Source organism: Oncorhynchus masou, unplaced genomic scaffold (assembly GCF_036934945.1).
Source record: "Oncorhynchus masou masou isolate Uvic2021 unplaced genomic scaffold, UVic_Omas_1.1 unplaced_scaffold_520, whole genome shotgun sequence".
NCBI lineage: Eukaryota > Metazoa > Chordata > Actinopteri > Salmoniformes > Salmonidae > Oncorhynchus > Oncorhynchus masou.
This window is the reverse complement of record NW_027011606.1, coordinates 214,524-232,023: the sequence shown is the minus strand read 5'-3', so window position 1 is coordinate 232,023 and position 17,500 is coordinate 214,524. Positions and strand designations below refer to the sequence as shown.

Sequence of the window (17,500 nt, the reverse complement as noted above, 5' to 3'; positions counted from 1 at the left end):
TCCCTAGAAATGTCCTACTTTGTATTCAAACTACTGACGTTAGCCGGCTATTGTTTCATAAATACATAACTTGACTGTATCTTAAGTGGGAATGGGGGGAGGGATGATGTACATAGCTAGAAAAACCATGGTTAACTGTTTAGTTAGCTGGCTGACAACAGAAATCCCAAAACATTGTTCAAATACATTTGAGTCGTTTAGCAGACGGTGTTCTCCAGAGACCTATAGTAGTGAGTGCATCATGTTTTAGTAGACATGATAACGTTTGGTCTACTGTATCCACTCCGAATTATTATGCATTAGCTGTGTACTGTAACAATTAAAGTTAGTTAGGGGACTTGTGACTTGGGCCAAAAAAAAAACAGGAAGTTAAGAAACGTTTGAGTTGTTGTTAAGTAAACGAGCTATAATGTTTTATACCCCCCCTTCTTGACAACTTACCTTGTCAAACTGCAGCCACTGATTAATGGCTTGGTCCAATTTACTGTCACCAGTCGAGGATAATACATTGTCCATTTTGTTCCTTTTCAGCACCAAAACTTATATTTTTATGACTGTCGAGTTGTACTTACACATTAATAAATAAAAAATATCTCGATTTAAAAAAAAGAAATGTGAGTTCCCAGGTTCACTTCCGTGTTCAGTGTAAACGGACAAAAACGAGAGGCGGAGACAGTTGATGAAAACGAACTCTAATTGGTCAATGGACTGGACGGGGCTTGCACTTCCGCTTGCGTCACACGTTTTTTTCCTGTCGTATGGAGAGACATAGTAACGTCAACCTCTCCGCTTTAAAGTGTTTTTTTTTTAAATAGACTTTGTTTTTTTAATCGAGTCTCTGAAATTGCTAAATAATAAGAAACGCTTGTCTAAGGTCCAATATTATAACGAATTATTTTCTGAATTAAGTGTCATTGTCTCATTCTCTATATTCTGTCATAATTAATTCCTGTTTTTATTTTGTTTTGTCTTTTATGTTCTTGTTAATCTTAACCACACTACTAACCTTATGCCTAACCTTAAATTAAGACCAAAAAGCAAAGTTTAAATGAATTTGTACGATAAATCCAATTCTTACTTTGTGGCTGTGGTAACTAGTGGAAACCCGTTTTTTGGTCACGCTCCCCAAGAAACGCTGGCGACCACGACAGAGGTCAAAGTTCAGTTGTCTTGGGGACGTGGTTTGATGTGGGTGTGTCTTGGCTGTGTTCTTGCCACAGCCATCTGTCAGAACCTTGTACTGTGGTATGTTGTACCTTCTAGGAGGGTCAGTATAGTGGGTGCTGTGGTATGTTGTATCTTCTAGGAGGGTCGGTATAGTGGGTGCTGTGGTATGGTGTACCTTCTAGGAGGGTCAGTATAGTGGGTGCTGTGGTATGTTGTATCTTCTAGGAGGGTCGGTATAGTGGGTGCTGTGGTATGTTGTATCTTCTAGGAGGGTCAGTATAGTGGGTGCTGTGGTGTTGTACCTTCTAGGAGGGTCAGTATAGTGGGTGCTGTGGTATGTTGTATCTTCTAGGAGGGTCAGTATAGTGGGTGATGTGGTATGTTGTACCTTCTAGGAGGGTCAGTATAGTGGGTGCTGTGGTATGTTGTATCTTCTAGGAGGGTCGGTATAGTGGGTGCTGTGGTATGTTGTACCTTCTAGGAGGGTCAGTATAGTGGGTGCTGTGGTATGTTGTACCTTCTAGGAGGGTCGGTATAGTGGGTGCTGTGGTATGTTGTATCTTCTAGGAGGGTCAGTATAGTGGGTGCTGTGGTATGTTGTACCTTCTAGGAGGGTCAGTATAGTGGAGGGTCAGTATGGTGGGTGCTGTGGTATGTTGAACCTTATAGGAAGGTCAGTATAGTGGGTGCTGTGGTATGTTGAACCTTCTAGGATGGTCAGTATAGTGGGTACTGTGGTATGATGTACCTTCTAGGAGGGTCAGTATAGTGGAGGGTCAGTATGGTGGGTGCTGTGGTATGTTGAACCTTATAGGAAGGTCAGTATAGTGGGTGCTGTGGTATGTTGAACCTTCTAGGATGGTCAGTATAGTGGGTACTGTGGTATGATGTACCTTCTAGGAGGGTCAGTATATTGGGTGCTGTGGTATGTTGTACCTTCTAGGAGGGTCTGGATGGTCAGTTATGTTGGGTGCTGGGAATGTGATGAAAATAAAAGCTGAAATAAATCATTCTCTCTACTATTATTCTGACATTCCACATTCTTCAAATAAAGTGGTGATCCTAACTGACCTAAAACAGGGAATTTGTATTTGGATTAAATGCCAGGAATTATGGAAAACAAACTGAGTTTTTGGCAAAGGTGTATGTAACCTTCTGACTTCAACTGTAAATACTGTAGAAGGGGAACTGGCTTCAACTGTAACTACTGTAGAAGGGGAACTGGCTTCAACTGTAACTACTGTAGAAGGGGAACTGGCTTCAACTGTAACTACTGTAGAAGGGGAACCGGCTTCAACTGTAACTACTGTAGAAGGGGAACTGGCTTCAACTGTAACTACTGTAGAAGGGGAACCGGCTTCAACTGTAACTACTGTAGAAGGGGAACTGGCTTCAACTGTAACTACTGTAGAAGGGGAACTGACTTCAACTGTACCTACTGTAGAAGGGGAACTGGCTTCAACTGTAACTACTGTAGAGGGGGAACTGGCTTCAACTGTAACTACTGTAGAAGGGGAACTGGCTTCAACTGTACCTACTGTAGAAGGGGAACTGGCTTCAACTGTGACTACTGTAGAAGGGGAACTGGCTTCAACTGTGACTACTGTAGAAGGGGAACTGGCTTCAACTGTAACTACTGTAGAAGGGGAACTGGCTTCAACTGTAACTACTGTAGAAGGTGAACTGGTTTCAACTGTGACTACTGTAGAAGGTGAACTGGCTTCAACTGTAACTACTGTAGAAGGGGAACTGGCTTCAACTGTAACTACTGTAGAAGGGGAACTGACTTCAACTGTAACTACTGTAGAAGGGGAAATGGCTTCAACTTTAACTACTGTAGAAGGGGAACTGGCTTCAACTGTAAATACTGTAGAAGGGAAACTGGCTTCAACTGTAACTACTGTAGAAGGGGAACTGGCTTCAACTGTAACTACTGTAGAAGGGGAACCGGCTTCAACTGTAACTACTGTAGAAGGGGAACTGGCTTCAACTGTAACTACTGTAGAAGGGGAACTGGCTTCAACTGTAACTACTGTAGAAGGGGAACCGGCTTCAACTGAAACTACTGTAGAAGGGGAACTGGCTTCAACTGTAACTACTGTAGAAGGGGAACTGGCTTCAACTGTAACTACTGTAGAAGGGGAACTGGCTTCAACTGTAACTACTGTAGAAGGGGAACTGGCTTCAACTGTAGCTACTGTAGAAGGGGAACTGGTTTCTCAAAACATCATCATCACGAACCTCTTTCTGGTGACGTCAACGTATATTTATCTCTTCAGACTTTTAATCAATGAATGAATGGATCAATATATTGACAGAAACCTCTCCTTTAATAGATTGACAGGATGTAGTATCTAGAACGGTGATAACAGTTCTCTGAAACCTCTCCTTTAATAGATTGACAGAAACCTCTCCTTTAATAGATTAACAGGATGTAGAACGGTGATAACAGGTCTCTGAAACCTCTCCTTTAATAGATTGACAGAAACCTCTCCTTTAATAGATTGACAGAAACCTCTGCTTTAATAGATTGACAGAAACCTCTCCTTTAAGAGATTAACAGGATGTAGAACGGTGATAACAGGTCTCTGAAACCTCTCCTTTAATAGATTGACAGAAACCTCTCCTTTAATAGATTGACAGAAACCTCTCCTTTAATAGATTGACAGGATGTTGAACGGTGATAACAGGTCTCTGAAACCTCTCCTTTAATAGATTGACAGAAACCTCTCCTTTAATAGATTGACAGGATGTAGAACGGTGATAACAGGTCTCTGAAACCTCTCCTTTAAAAGATTGACAGAAACCTCTCCTTTAATAGATTGACAGAAACCTCTCCTTTAATAGATTGACAGGATGTAGAACGGTGATAACAGGTCTCTGAAACCTCTCCTTTAATAGATTAACAGGATGTAGAACGGTGATAACAGGTCTCTGAAACCTCTCCTTTAATAGATTAACAGGATGTAGAACGGTGATAACAGGTCTCTGAAACCTCTCCTTTAATAGATTGACAGAAACCTCTCCTTTAATAGATTGACAGAAACCTCTCCTTTAATAGATTGACAGAAACCTCTCCTTTAATAGATTGACAGAAACCTCTCCTTTAATAAAACAGAATGAATCCTTCAAAGAGTTGCCCTCCCCCAACACACACACACACACACACACACACACATTTGTACTGTACATGAAAGCTGTGCCAAAATGTATGACATATGCACTCTACCCCCCCCCCCTCCCTCCCCCCATGTTATCTCCTAGGTATCCTCTGATGAGGAACAACCCCCCCCCCCCCATGTTATCTCCTAGGTATCCTCTGCTGAGGAACAACTCCCCCATGTTATCTCCTAGGTATCCTCTGATGAGGAACAACCCCCCCCCCCCCCCATGTTATCTCCTAGGTATCCTCTGATGAGGAACAGCCCCCCCCCCCCATGTTATCTCCTAGGTATCCTCTGATGAGGAACAACCCCCATGTTATCTCCTAGGTATCCTCTGCTGAGGAACAACCCCCCCCCCCATGTTATCTCCTCGGTATCCTCTGTTTGATGAGGAAAAGGTTTTCGTCCGTGGGGAACAACTTCTCCTCCTTAGCAGCCTTCCTGTCTCTCCCGTTCTCTCTCTTCTTCTTCTTCTTCTTCTTCGCCGCCCCAAACAGACGGTCGGGGGTGTGGGAGACGGGGCCCTTGGGATGGAAGGTAGGAGGGGTTCCGGCCGAGGGGGGTGGGCCCTTGGGCCCCTTCTTCTTCCTCTTGGTGGAGGGGCCTTGTCCTCGGGGGAAGTCAAGAGACTCGTCTGCGGCGGCGGCCATTTTGTTTTTGGCCATTTTCCGTTGTTTCTTCTTCTGCCTTTCCTGACTCCCCGGCTGGTTCCTGTCAGCCATGTTGGATTTGGGCGTGGCTGAAGCTGTGGGTTAGGGAGAGGTGGGGAGGAGGGGAGGAGGGAAGGAGAGGTGGGGAGGAGGGAAGGAGAAGTGGGAAGGAGAGGTGGGGAGGAGGGAAGGAGAGGTGGGAAGGAGAGGTGGGGAGGAGAGGAAGGAGAGGTGGGAAGGAGAGGTGGGGAGGAGGGAAGGAAAGGTGGGGAGGAGAGGTGGGGAGGAGGGAAGGAGAGGTCTGATTACAGCAGCCGATAGCAAATCAAACAGACCCTAGAGCAGACTAACAGATCCCAGAGCAGACTAACAGACCCTAGAGCAGACTAATAGACCCTAGAGCAGACTAACAGATCCTAGAGCAGACTAACAGACCCTAGAGCAGACTAACAGACCCTAGAGCAGACTAACAGACCCTAGAGCAGACCCTAGAGCAGACTAATAGACCCTAGAGCAGACTAATAGACCCCAGAGCAGACTAACAGACCCTAGAGCAGACTAACAGACCCTAGAGCAGACTAACAGACCCTAGAGCAGACAAACAGACCCTAGAGCAGACTAACAGACCCTAGAGCAGACTAACAGACCCTAGAGCAGACTAACAGATCCCAGAGCAGACTAACAGACCCTAGAGCAGACTAACAGACCCAAGAGCAGACTAACAGACCCTAGAGCAGACTAACAGATCCTAGAGCAGACTAACAGACCCTAGAGCAGACTAACAGACCCTAGAGCAGACTAACAGACCCTAGAGCAGACTAACAGATCCTAGAGCAGACTAACAGACCCTAGAGCAGACTAACAGACCCTAGAGCAGACTAACAGACCCTAGAGCAGACCCTAGAGCAGACTAATAGACCCTAGAGCAGACTAATAGACCCTAGAGCAGACTAATAGACCCTAGAGCAGACTAATAGACCCTAGAGCAGACTAACAGACCCTAGAGCAGACTAACAGACCCTAGAGCAGACAAACAGACCCTAGAGCAGACAAACAGACCCAAGAGCAGACCCTAGAGCAGACTAACAGACCCTAGAGCAGACCCTAGAGCAGACTAACAGACCCTAGAGCAGACTAACAGACCCTAGAGCAGACAAACAGACCCTAGAGCAGACCCTAGAGCAGACTAACAGACACTAGAGCAGACTAACAGACCCTAGAGCAGACTAACAGACCCTAGAGCAGACTAACAGACCCTAGAGCAGACTAACAGACCCTAGAGCAGACTAACAGACCCTAGAGCAGACTAACAGACACTAGAGCAGACTAACAGACCCTAGAGCAGACCCTAGAGCAGACTAACAGACCCTAGAGCAGACTAACAGACCCTAGAGCAGACTAACAGACCCTAGAGCAGACTAACAGACCCTAGAGCAGACCCTAGAGCAGACTAACAGACACTAGAGCAGACTAACAGACCCTAGAGCAGACTAACAGACCCTAGAGCAGACAAACAGACCCTAGAGCAGACAAACAGACCCTAGAGCAGACCCTAGAGCAGACTAACAGACACTAGAGCAGACTAACAGACCCTAGAGCAGACTAACAGACCCTAGAGCAGACTAACAGACACTAGAGCAGACTAACAGACCCTAGAGCAGACAAACAGACCCTAGAGCAGACAAACAGACCCTAGAGCAGACCCTAGAGCAGACTAACAGACCCTAGAGCAGACTAACAGACCCTAGAGCAGACTAACAGACCCTAGAGCAGACCCTAGAGCAGACTAACAGACCCTAGAGCAGACTAACAGACCCTAGAGCAGACCCTAGAGCAGACTAACAGACCCTAGAGCAGACTAACAGACCCTAGAGCAGACTAATAGATCCCAGAGCAGACTAACAGACCCTAGAGCAGACTAACAGACCCTAGAGCAGACTAACAGACCCTAGAGCAGACTAACAGACACTAGAGCAGACTAACAGACACTAGAGCAGACTATCAGACCCTAGAGCAGACCCTAGAGCAGACTAACAGACCCTAGAGCAGACCCTAGAGCAGACTAATAGATCCCAGAGCAGACTAACAGACCCTAGAGCAGACTAACAGATCCCAGAGCAGACTAACAGACCCTAGAGCAGACTAACAGACCCTAGAGCAGACTAACAGATCCTAGAGCAGACTAACAGACCCTAGAGCAGACTAACAGACCCTAGAGCAGACCCTAGAGCAGACTAACAGACCCTAGAGCAGACCCTAGAGCAGACTAACAGACCCTAGAGCAGACCCTAGAGCAGACTAACAGACCCTAGAGCAGACTAACAGACCCTAGAGCAGACTAACAGACCCTAGAGCAGACTAACAGATCCTAGAGCAGACTAATAGATCCTAGAGCAGACTAATAGATCCTAGAGCAGACTAACAGACCCTAGAGCAGACTAATAGACCCTAGAGCAGACTAACAGACCCTAGAGCAGACTAACAGACCCTAGAGCAGACCCTAGAGCAGACTAACAGACCCTAGAGCAGACTAACAGACCCTAGAGCAGACTAACAGACCCTAGAGCAGACTAACAGATCCTAGAGCAGACTAATAGATCCTAGAGCAGACTAATAGATCCTAGAGCAGACTAACAGACCTAGAGCAGACTAATAGACCCTAGAGCAGACTAACAGACCCTAGAGCAGACTAACAGACCCTAGAGCAGACTAACAGACCCTAGAGCAGACTAACAGACACTAGAGCAGACTATCAGACCCTAGAGCAGACACTAGAGCAGACTATCAGACCCTAGAGCAGACCCTAGAGCAGACTAACAGACCCTAGAGCAGACCCTAGAGCAGACTAATAGATCCCAGAGCAGACTAACAGACCCTAGAGCAGACTAACAGATCCCAGAGCAGACTAACAGACCCTAGAGCAGACTAACAGACCCTAGAGCAGACTAACAGACCCTAGAGCAGACAAACAGACCCTAGAGCAGACCCTAGAGCAGACTAACAGACACTAGAGCAGACTAACAGACCCTAGAGCAGACTAACAGACCCTAGAGCAGACTAACAGACCCTAGAGCAGACTAACAGACCCTAGAGCAGACAAACAGACCCTAGAGCAGACCCTAGAGCAGACTAACAGACACTAGAGCAGACTAACAGACCCTAGAGCAGACTAACAGACACTAGAGCAGACTAACAGACCCTAGAGCAGACTAACAGACCCTAGAGCAGACTAACAGACCCTAGAGCAGACTAACAGACCCTAGAGCAGACTAACAGACCCTAGAGCAGACTAACAGACACTAGAGCAGACTAACAGACACTAGAGCAGACTAACAGACCCTAGAGCAGACCCTAGAGCAGACTAACAGACCCTAGAGCAGACCCTAGAGCAGACTAATAGATCCCAGAGCAGACTAACAGATCCCAGAGCAGACTAACAGACCCTAGAGCAGACTAACAGACCCTAGAGCAGACTAACAGACCCTAGAGCAGACTAACAGATCCCAGAGCAGACTAACAGACCCTAGAGCAGACTAACAGACCCTAGAGCAGACTAACAGACCCTAGAGCAGACTAACAGATCCTAGAGCAGACTAACAGACCCTAGAGCAGACTAACAGACCCTAGAGCAGACCCTAGAGCAGACTAACATACCCTAGAGCAGACCCTAGAGCAGACTAAAAGACCCTAGAGCAGACCCTAGAGCAGACTAACAGACCCTAGAGCAGACTAACAGATCCTAGAGCAGACTAACAGATCCTAGAGCAGACTAATAGATCCTAGAGCAGACTAATAGATCCTAGAGCAGACTAATAGACCCTAGAGCAGACTAACAGACCTAGAGCAGACTAACAGACCCTAGAGCAGACTAATAGACCCTAGAGCAGACTAATAGACCCTAGAGCAGACTAACAGACCCTAGAGCAGACTAACAGACCCTAGAGCAGACTAACAGACCCTAGAGCAGACTAACAGACCCTAGAGCAGACTAACAGACCCTAGAGCAAACTAACAGATCCTAGAGCAGACTAACAGACCCTAGAGCAGACTAACAGACCCTAGAGCAGACTAACAGACCCTAGAGCAGACTAACAGACCCTAGAACAGACAAACAGACCCTAGAGCAGACAAACAGACCCTAGAGCAGACAAACAGACCCTAGAGCAGACACTAGAGCAGACTAACAGACTGTTGAGCAGACTAACAGACCCTAGAGCAGACTAATAGATCCTAGAGCAGACTAACAGACCCTAGAGCAGACCCTAGAGCAGACAAACAGACCCTAGAGCAGACTAACAGACCCTAGAGCAGACTAACAGACCCTAGAGCAGACCCTAGAGCAGACAAACAGACCCTAGAGCAGATAAACAGACCCTAGAGCAGACCCTAGAGCAGACAAACAGACCCTAGAGCAAACTAACAGACCCTAGAGCAGACTAACAGACCCTAGAGCAGACCCTAGAGCAGACAAACAGACCCTAGAGCAGACCCTAGAGCAGACAAACAGACCCTAGAGCAGACCCTAGAGCAGACTAACAGACCCTAGAGCAGACTAACAGACCCTAGAGCAGACTAACAGACCCTAGAGCAGACTAACAGACCCTAGAGCAGACCCTAGAGCAGACAAACAGACCCTAGAGCAGACTAACAGACCCTAGAGCAGACTAACAGACCCTAGAGCAGACTAACAGACCCTAGAGCAGACTAACAGACCCTAGAGCAGACTAACAGACCCTAGAGCAGACTAACAGACCCTAGAGCAGACTAACAGACCCTAGAGCAGACACTAGAGCAGACTAACAGATCCCAGAGCAGACTAATAGATCCCAGAGCAGACTAACAGATCCCAGAGCAGACTAACAGACCCTAGAGCAGACTAACAGACCCTAGAGCAGACTAACAGACCCTACAGCAGACTAACAGACCCTAGAGCAGACTAACAGACCCTAGAGCAGACTAACAGACCCTAGAGCAGACTAACAGATCCTAGAGCAGACTAACAGATCCCAGAGCAGACTAACAGATCCCAGAGCAGACTAACAGATCCCAGAGCAGACTAACAGATCCTAGAGCAGACTAACAGACCCTAGAGCAGACTACCTAGAGCAGACTAACAGACCCTAGAGCAGACTAACAGACCCTAGAGCAGACTAACAGACCCTAGAGCAGACTAACAGACACTAGAGCAGACTAACAGACACTAGAGCAGACTATCAGACCCTAGAGCAGACCCTAGAGCAGACTAACAGACCCTAGAGCAGACCCTAGAGCAGACTAATAGATCCCAGAGCAGACTAACAGACCCTAGAGCAGACTAACAGATCCCAGAGCAGACTAACAGACCCTAGAGCAGACTAACAGACCCTAGAGCAGACTAACAGACCCTAGAGCAGACTAACAGACCCTAGAGCAGACTAACAGACCCTAGAGCAGACCCTAGAGCAGACTAACAGACCCTAGAGCAGACCCTAGAGCAGACTAACAGACCCTAGAGCAGACCCTAGAGCAGACTAACAGACCCTAGAGCAGACTAACAGACCCTAGAGCAGACTAACAGACCTTAGAGCAGACTAACAGATCCTAGAGCAGACTAATAGATCCTAGAGCAGACTAATAGATCCTAGAGCAGACTAACAGACCCTAGAGCAGACTAATAGACCCTAGAGCAGACTAACAGACCCTAGAGCAGACTAACAGACCCTAGAGCAGACTAATAGACCCTAGAGCAGACTAACAGACCCTAGAGCAGACTAACAGACCCTAGAGCAGACTAACAGACACTAGAGCAGACTATCAGACCCTAGAGCAGACACTAGAGCAGACTATCAGACCCTAGAGCAGACCCTAGAGCAGACTAACAGACCCTAGAGCAGACCCTAGAGCAGACTAATAGATCCCAGAGCAGACTAACAGACCCTAGAGCAGACTAACAGATCCCAGAGCAGACTAACAGACCCTAGAGCAGACTAACAGACCCTAGAGCAGACTAACAGACCCTAGAGCAGACAAACAGACCCTAGAGCAGACCCTAGAGCAGACTAACAGACACTAGAGCAGACTAACAGACCCTAGAGCAGACTAACAGACACTAGAGCAGACTAACAGACCCTAGAGCAGACTAACAGACCCTAGAGCAGACTAACAGACCCTAGAGCAGACTAACAGACACTAGAGCAGACTAACAGACACTAGAGCAGACTAACAGACCCTAGAGCAGACCCTAGAGCAGACTAACAGACCCTAGAGCAGACCCTAGAGCAGACTAATAGATCCCAGAGCAGACTAACAGATCCCAGAGCAGACTAACAGACCCTAGAGCAGACTAACAGACCCTAGAGCAGACTAACAGACCCTAGAGCAGACTAACAGATCCCAGAGCAGACTAACAGACCCTAGAGCAGACTAACAGACCCTAGAGCAGACTAACAGACCCTAGAGCAGACTAACAGATCCTAGAGCAGACTAACAGACCCTAGAGCAGACCCTAGAGCAGACTAACATACCCTAGAGCAGACCCTAGAGCAGACTAACATACCCTAGAGCAGACCCTAGAGCAGACTAATAGATCCCAGAGCAGACTAACAGATCCCAGAGCAGACTAACAGACCCTAGAGCAGACTAACAGACCCTAGAGCAGACTAACAGACCCTAGAGCAGACTAACAGATCCCAGAGCAGACTAACAGACCCTAGAGCAGACTAACAGACCCTAGAGCAGACTAACAGACCCTAGAGCAGACTAACAGATCCTAGAGCAGACTAACAGACCCTAGAGCAGACCCTAGAGCAGACTAACATACCCTAGAGCAGACCCTAGAGCAGACTAACAGACCCTAGAGCAGACCCTAGAGCAGACTAACAGACCCTAGAGCAGACTAACAGACCCTAGAGCAGACTAACAGATCCCAGAGCAGACTAACAGACCCTAGAGCAGACTAACAGACCCTAGAGCAGACTAACAGACCCTAGAGCAGACTAACAGATCCTAGAGCAGACTAACAGACCCTAGAGCAGACCCTAGAGCAGACTAACATACCCTAGAGCAGACCCTAGAGCAGACTAAAAGACCCTAGAGCAGACCCTAGAGCAGACTAACAGACCCTAGAGCAGACTAACAGATCCTAGAGCAGACTAACAGATCCTAGAGCAGACTAATAGATCCTAGAGCAGACTAATAGATCCTAGAGCAGACTAATAGACCCTAGAGCAGACTAACAGACCCTAGAGCAGACTAACAGACCCTAGAGCAGACTAATAGACCCTAGAGCAGACTAATAGACCCTAGAGCAGACTAATAGACCCTAGAGCAGACTAACAGACCCTAGAGCAGACTAACAGACCCTAGAGCAGACTAACAGACCCTAGAGCAGACTAACAGACCCTAGAGCAGACTAACAGACCCTAGAGCAAACTAACAGATCCTAGAGCAGACTAACAGACCCTAGAGCAGACTAACAGACCCTAGAGCAGACTAACAGACCCTAGAGCAGACTAACAGACCTAGAACAGACAAACAGACCCTAGAGCAGACAAACAGACCCTAGAGCAGACAAACAGACCCTAGAGCAGACACTAGAGCAGACTAACAGACTGTTGAGCAGACTAACAGACCCTAGAGCAGACTAATAGATCCTAGAGCAGACTAACAGACCCTAGAGCAGACCCTAGAGCAGACAAACAGACCCTAGAGCAGACTAACAGACCCTAGAGCAGACTAACAGACCCTAGAGCAGACCCTAGAGCAGACAAACAGACCCTAGAGCAGATAAACAGACCCTAGAGCAGACCCTAGAGCAGACAAACAGACCCTAGAGCAAACTAACAGACCCTAGAGCAGACTAACAGACCCTAGAGCAGACCCTAGAGCAGACAAACAGACCCTAGAGCAGACCCTAGAGCAGACAAACAGACCCTAGAGCAGACCCTAGAGCAGACTAACAGACCCTAGAGCAGACTAACAGACCCTAGAGCAGACTAACAGACCCTAGAGCAGACTAACAGACCCTAGAGCAGACCCTAGAGCAGACAAACAGACCCTAGAGCAGACTAACAGACCCTAGAGCAGACTAACAGACCCTAGAGCAGACTAACAGACCCTAGAGCAGACTAACAGACCCTAGAGCAGACTAACAGACCCTAGAGCAGACTAACAGACCCTAGAGCAGACACTAGAGCAGACTAACAGATCCCAGAGCAGACTAATAGATCCCAGAGCAGACTAACAGACCCTAGAGCAGACTAACAGACCCTACAGCAGACTAACAGACCCTAGAGCAGACTAACAGACCCTAGAGCAGACTAACAGATCCTAGAGCAGACTAACAGATCCTAGAGCAGACTAACAGATCCTAGAGCAGACTAACAGACCCTAGAGCAGACTAACAGATCCTAGAGCAGACTAACAGACCCTAGAGCAGACTAACAGACCCTAGAGCAGACTAACAGACCCTAGAGCAGACTGACAGATCCTAGAGCAGACTAACAGACCCTAGAGCAGATCCTAGAGCAGACTAACAGACCCTAGAGCAGACTAACAGATCCTAGAGCAGACTAACAGATCCTAGAGCAGACTAACAGATCCCAGAGCAGACTAACAGATCCCAGAGCAGACTAACAGATCCTAGAGCAGACTAACAGACCCTAGAGCAGACTAACAGACCCCAGAGCAGACTAACAGATCCCAGAGCAGACTAACAGATCCTAGAGCAGACTAACAGACCCTAGAGCAGACTAATAGATCCCAGAGCAGACTAATAGATCCCAGAGCAGACTAACAGACCCTAGAGCAGACTAACAGATCCCAGAGCAGACTAACAGACCCTAGAGCAGACTAACAGACCCTAGAGCAGACTAACAGACCCTAGAGCAGACAAACAGACCCTAGAGCAGACCCTAGAGCAGACTAACAGACACTAGAGCAGACTAACAGACCCTAGAGCAGACTAACAGACACTAGAGCAGACTAACAGACCCTAGAGCAGACTAACAGACCCTAGAGCAGACTAACAGACCCTAGAGCAGACTAACAGACACTAGAGCAGACTAACAGACACTAGAGCAGACTAACAGACCCTAGAGCAGACCCTAGAGCAGACTAACAGACCCTAGAGCAGACCCTAGAGCAGACTAATAGATCCCAGAGCAGACTAACAGATCCCAGAGCAGACTAACAGACCCTAGAGCAGACTAACAGACCCTAGAGCAGACTAACAGACCCTAGAGCAGACTAACAGATCCCAGAGCAGACTAACAGACCCTAGAGCAGACTAACAGACCCTAGAGCAGACTAACAGACCCTAGAGCAGACTAACAGATCCTAGAGCAGACTAACAGACCCTAGAGCAGACCCTAGAGCAGACTAACATACCCTAGAGCAGACCCTAGAGCAGACTAACATACCCTAGAGCAGACCCTAGAGCAGACTAATAGATCCCAGAGCAGACTAACAGATCCCAGAGCAGACTAACAGACCCTAGAGCAGACTAACAGACCCTAGAGCAGACTAACAGACCCTAGAGCAGACTAACAGATCCCAGAGCAGACTAACAGACCCTAGAGCAGACTAACAGACCCTAGAGCAGACTAACAGACCCTAGAGCAGACTAACAGATCCTAGAGCAGACTAACAGACCCTAGAGCAGACCCTAGAGCAGACTAACATACCCTAGAGCAGACCCTAGAGCAGACTAACAGACCCTAGAGCAGACCCTAGAGCAGACTAACAGACCCTAGAGCAGACTAACAGACCCTAGAGCAGACTAACAGATCCCAGAGCAGACTAACAGACCCTAGAGCAGACTAACAGACCCTAGAGCAGACTAACAGACCCTAGAGCAGACTAACAGATCCTAGAGCAGACTAACAGACCCTAGAGCAGACCCTAGAGCAGACTAACATACCCTAGAGCAGACCCTAGAGCAGACTAAAAGACCCTAGAGCAGACCCTAGAGCAGACTAACAGACCCTAGAGCAGACTAACAGATCCTAGAGCAGACTAACAGATCCTAGAGCAGACTAATAGATCCTAGAGCAGACTAATAGATCCTAGAGCAGACTAATAGACCCTAGAGCAGACTAACAGACCCTAGAGCAGACTAACAGACCCTAGAGCAGACTAATAGACCCTAGAGCAGACTAATAGACCCTAGAGCAGACTAATAGACCCTAGAGCAGACTAACAGACCCTAGAGCAGACTAACAGACCCTAGAGCAGACTAACAGACCCTAGAGCAGACTAACAGACCCTAGAGCAGACTAACAGACCCTAGAGCAAACTAACAGATCCTAGAGCAGACTAACAGACCCTAGAGCAGACTAACAGACCCTAGAGCAGACTAACAGACCCTAGAGCAGACTAACAGACCCTAGAACAGACAAACAGACCCTAGAGCAGACAAACAGACCCTAGAGCAGACAAACAGACCCTAGAGCAGACACTAGAGCAGACTAACAGACTGTTGAGCAGACTAACAGACCCTAGAGCAGACTAATAGATCCTAGAGCAGACTAACAGACCCTAGAGCAGACCCTAGAGCAGACAAACAGACCCTAGAGCAGACTAACAGACCCTAGAGCAGACTAACAGACCCTAGAGCAGACCCTAGAGCAGACAAACAGACCCTAGAGCAGATAAACAGACCCTAGAGCAGACCCTAGAGCAGACAAACAGACCCTAGAGCAAACTAACAGACCCTAGAGCAGACTAACAGACCCTAGAGCAGACCCTAGAGCAGACAAACAGACCCTAGAGCAGACCCTAGAGCAGACAAACAGACCCTAGAGCAGACCCTAGAGCAGACAAGACTAACAGACCCTAGAGCAGACTAACAGACCCTAGAGCAGACTAACAGACCCTAGAGCAGACTAACAGACCCTAGAGCAGACCCTAGAGCAGACAAACAGACCCTAGAGCAGACTAACAGACCCTAGAGCAGACTAACAGACCCTAGAGCAGACTAACAGACCCTAGAGCAGACTAACAGACCCTAGAGCAGACTAACAGACCCTAGAGCAGACTAACAGACCCTAGAGCAGACACTAGAGCAGACTAACAGATCCCAGAGCAGACTAATAGATCCCAGAGCAGACTAACAGACCCTAGAGCAGACTAACAGACCCTACAGCAGACTAACAGACCCTAGAGCAGACTAACAGACCCTAGAGCAGACTAACAGATCCTAGAGCAGACTAACAGATCCTAGAGCAGACTAACAGATCCTAGAGCAGACTAACAGACCCTAGAGCAGACTAACAGATCCTAGAGCAGACTAACAGACCCTAGAGCAGACTAACAGACCCTAGAGCAGACTAACAGACCCTAGAGCAGACTGACAGATCCTAGAGCAGACTAACAGACCCTAGAGCAGATCCTAGAGCAGACTAACAGACCCTAGAGCAGACTAACAGATCCTAGAGCAGACTAACAGATCCTAGAGCAGACTAACAGATCCCAGAGCAGACTAACAGATCCCAGAGCAGACTAACAGATCCTAGAGCAGACTAACAGACCCTAGAGCAGACTAACAGACCCCAGAGCAGACTAACAGATCCCAGAGCAGACTAACAGATCCTAGAGCAGACTAACAGACCCTAGAGCAGACTAATAGATCCCAGAGCAGACTAATAGATCCCAGAGCAGACTAACAGACCCCAGAGCAGACTAACAGACCCCAGAGCAGACTAACAGATCCTAGAGCAGACTAACAGATCCTAGAGCAGACTAACAGACCCTAGAGCAGACTAACAGACCCCAGAGCAGACTAACAGATTCCAGAGCAGACTAACAGATCCTAGAGCAGACTAACAGACCCTAGAGCAGACTAATAGATCCCAGAGCAGACTAATAGATCCTAGAGCAGACCCTAGAGCAGACTAACAGACCCTAGAGCAGACTAACAGATCCCAGAGCAGACTAACAGATCCCAGAGCAGACTAACAGATCCCAGAGCAGACTAACAGATCCTAGAGCAGACTAACAGACCCTAGAGCAGACTAACAGACCCTAGAGCAGACTAACAGACCCTAGAGCAGACTAACAGACCCTAGAGCAGACTAATAGATCCCAGAGCAGACTAACAGACCCTAGAGCAGACTAACAGATCCTAGAGCAGACACTAGAGCAGACTAACAGACCCTAGAGCAGACTAATAGATCCCAGAGCAGACTAACAGACCCTAGAGCAGACTAACAGACCCTAGAGCAGACTAACAGACCCTAGAGCAGACACTAGAGCAGACTAACAGACACTAGAGCAGACTAACAGACCCTAGAGCAGACTAACAGACCCTAGAACAGACTAATAGATCCTAGAGCAGACTAACAGATCCTAGAGCAGACTAACAGATCCCAGAGCAGACTAACAGATCCCAGAGCAGACTAACAGATCCCAGAGCAGACTAACAGACCCTAGAGCAGACACTAGAGCAGACTAACAGATCCCAGAGCAGACTAACAGATCCTAGAGCAGACTAACAGACCCTAGAGCAGACTAACAGACCCTAGAGCAGACTAACAGATCCTA

The 17,500-nt window shown here is 47.7% G+C and overlaps 1 protein-coding gene and 1 pseudogene across 1 annotated transcript in view; both read right to left on the bottom strand.

Moving 5' to 3' along the window:
- LOC135535839 (phosphopentomutase-like) overlaps positions 1 to 664 on the bottom strand; it is a 29,983-nt pseudogene extending 29,319 nt beyond the window's left edge.
- A 3,944-nt stretch (positions 665 to 4,608) lies between these two features.
- The window catches only part of LOC135535833 (uncharacterized), a 16,021-nt gene continuing 3,129 nt past the window's right edge, over positions 4,609 to 17,500 (bottom strand). The window contains exon 4 of the mRNA XM_064962258.1: positions 4,609 to 5,076. Coding sequence (XP_064818330.1) covers positions 4,694 to 5,076 — 383 coding nt within the window. The 3' untranslated portion in view covers positions 4,609 to 4,693. The remainder of the gene's footprint in view (positions 5,077 to 17,500) is intronic.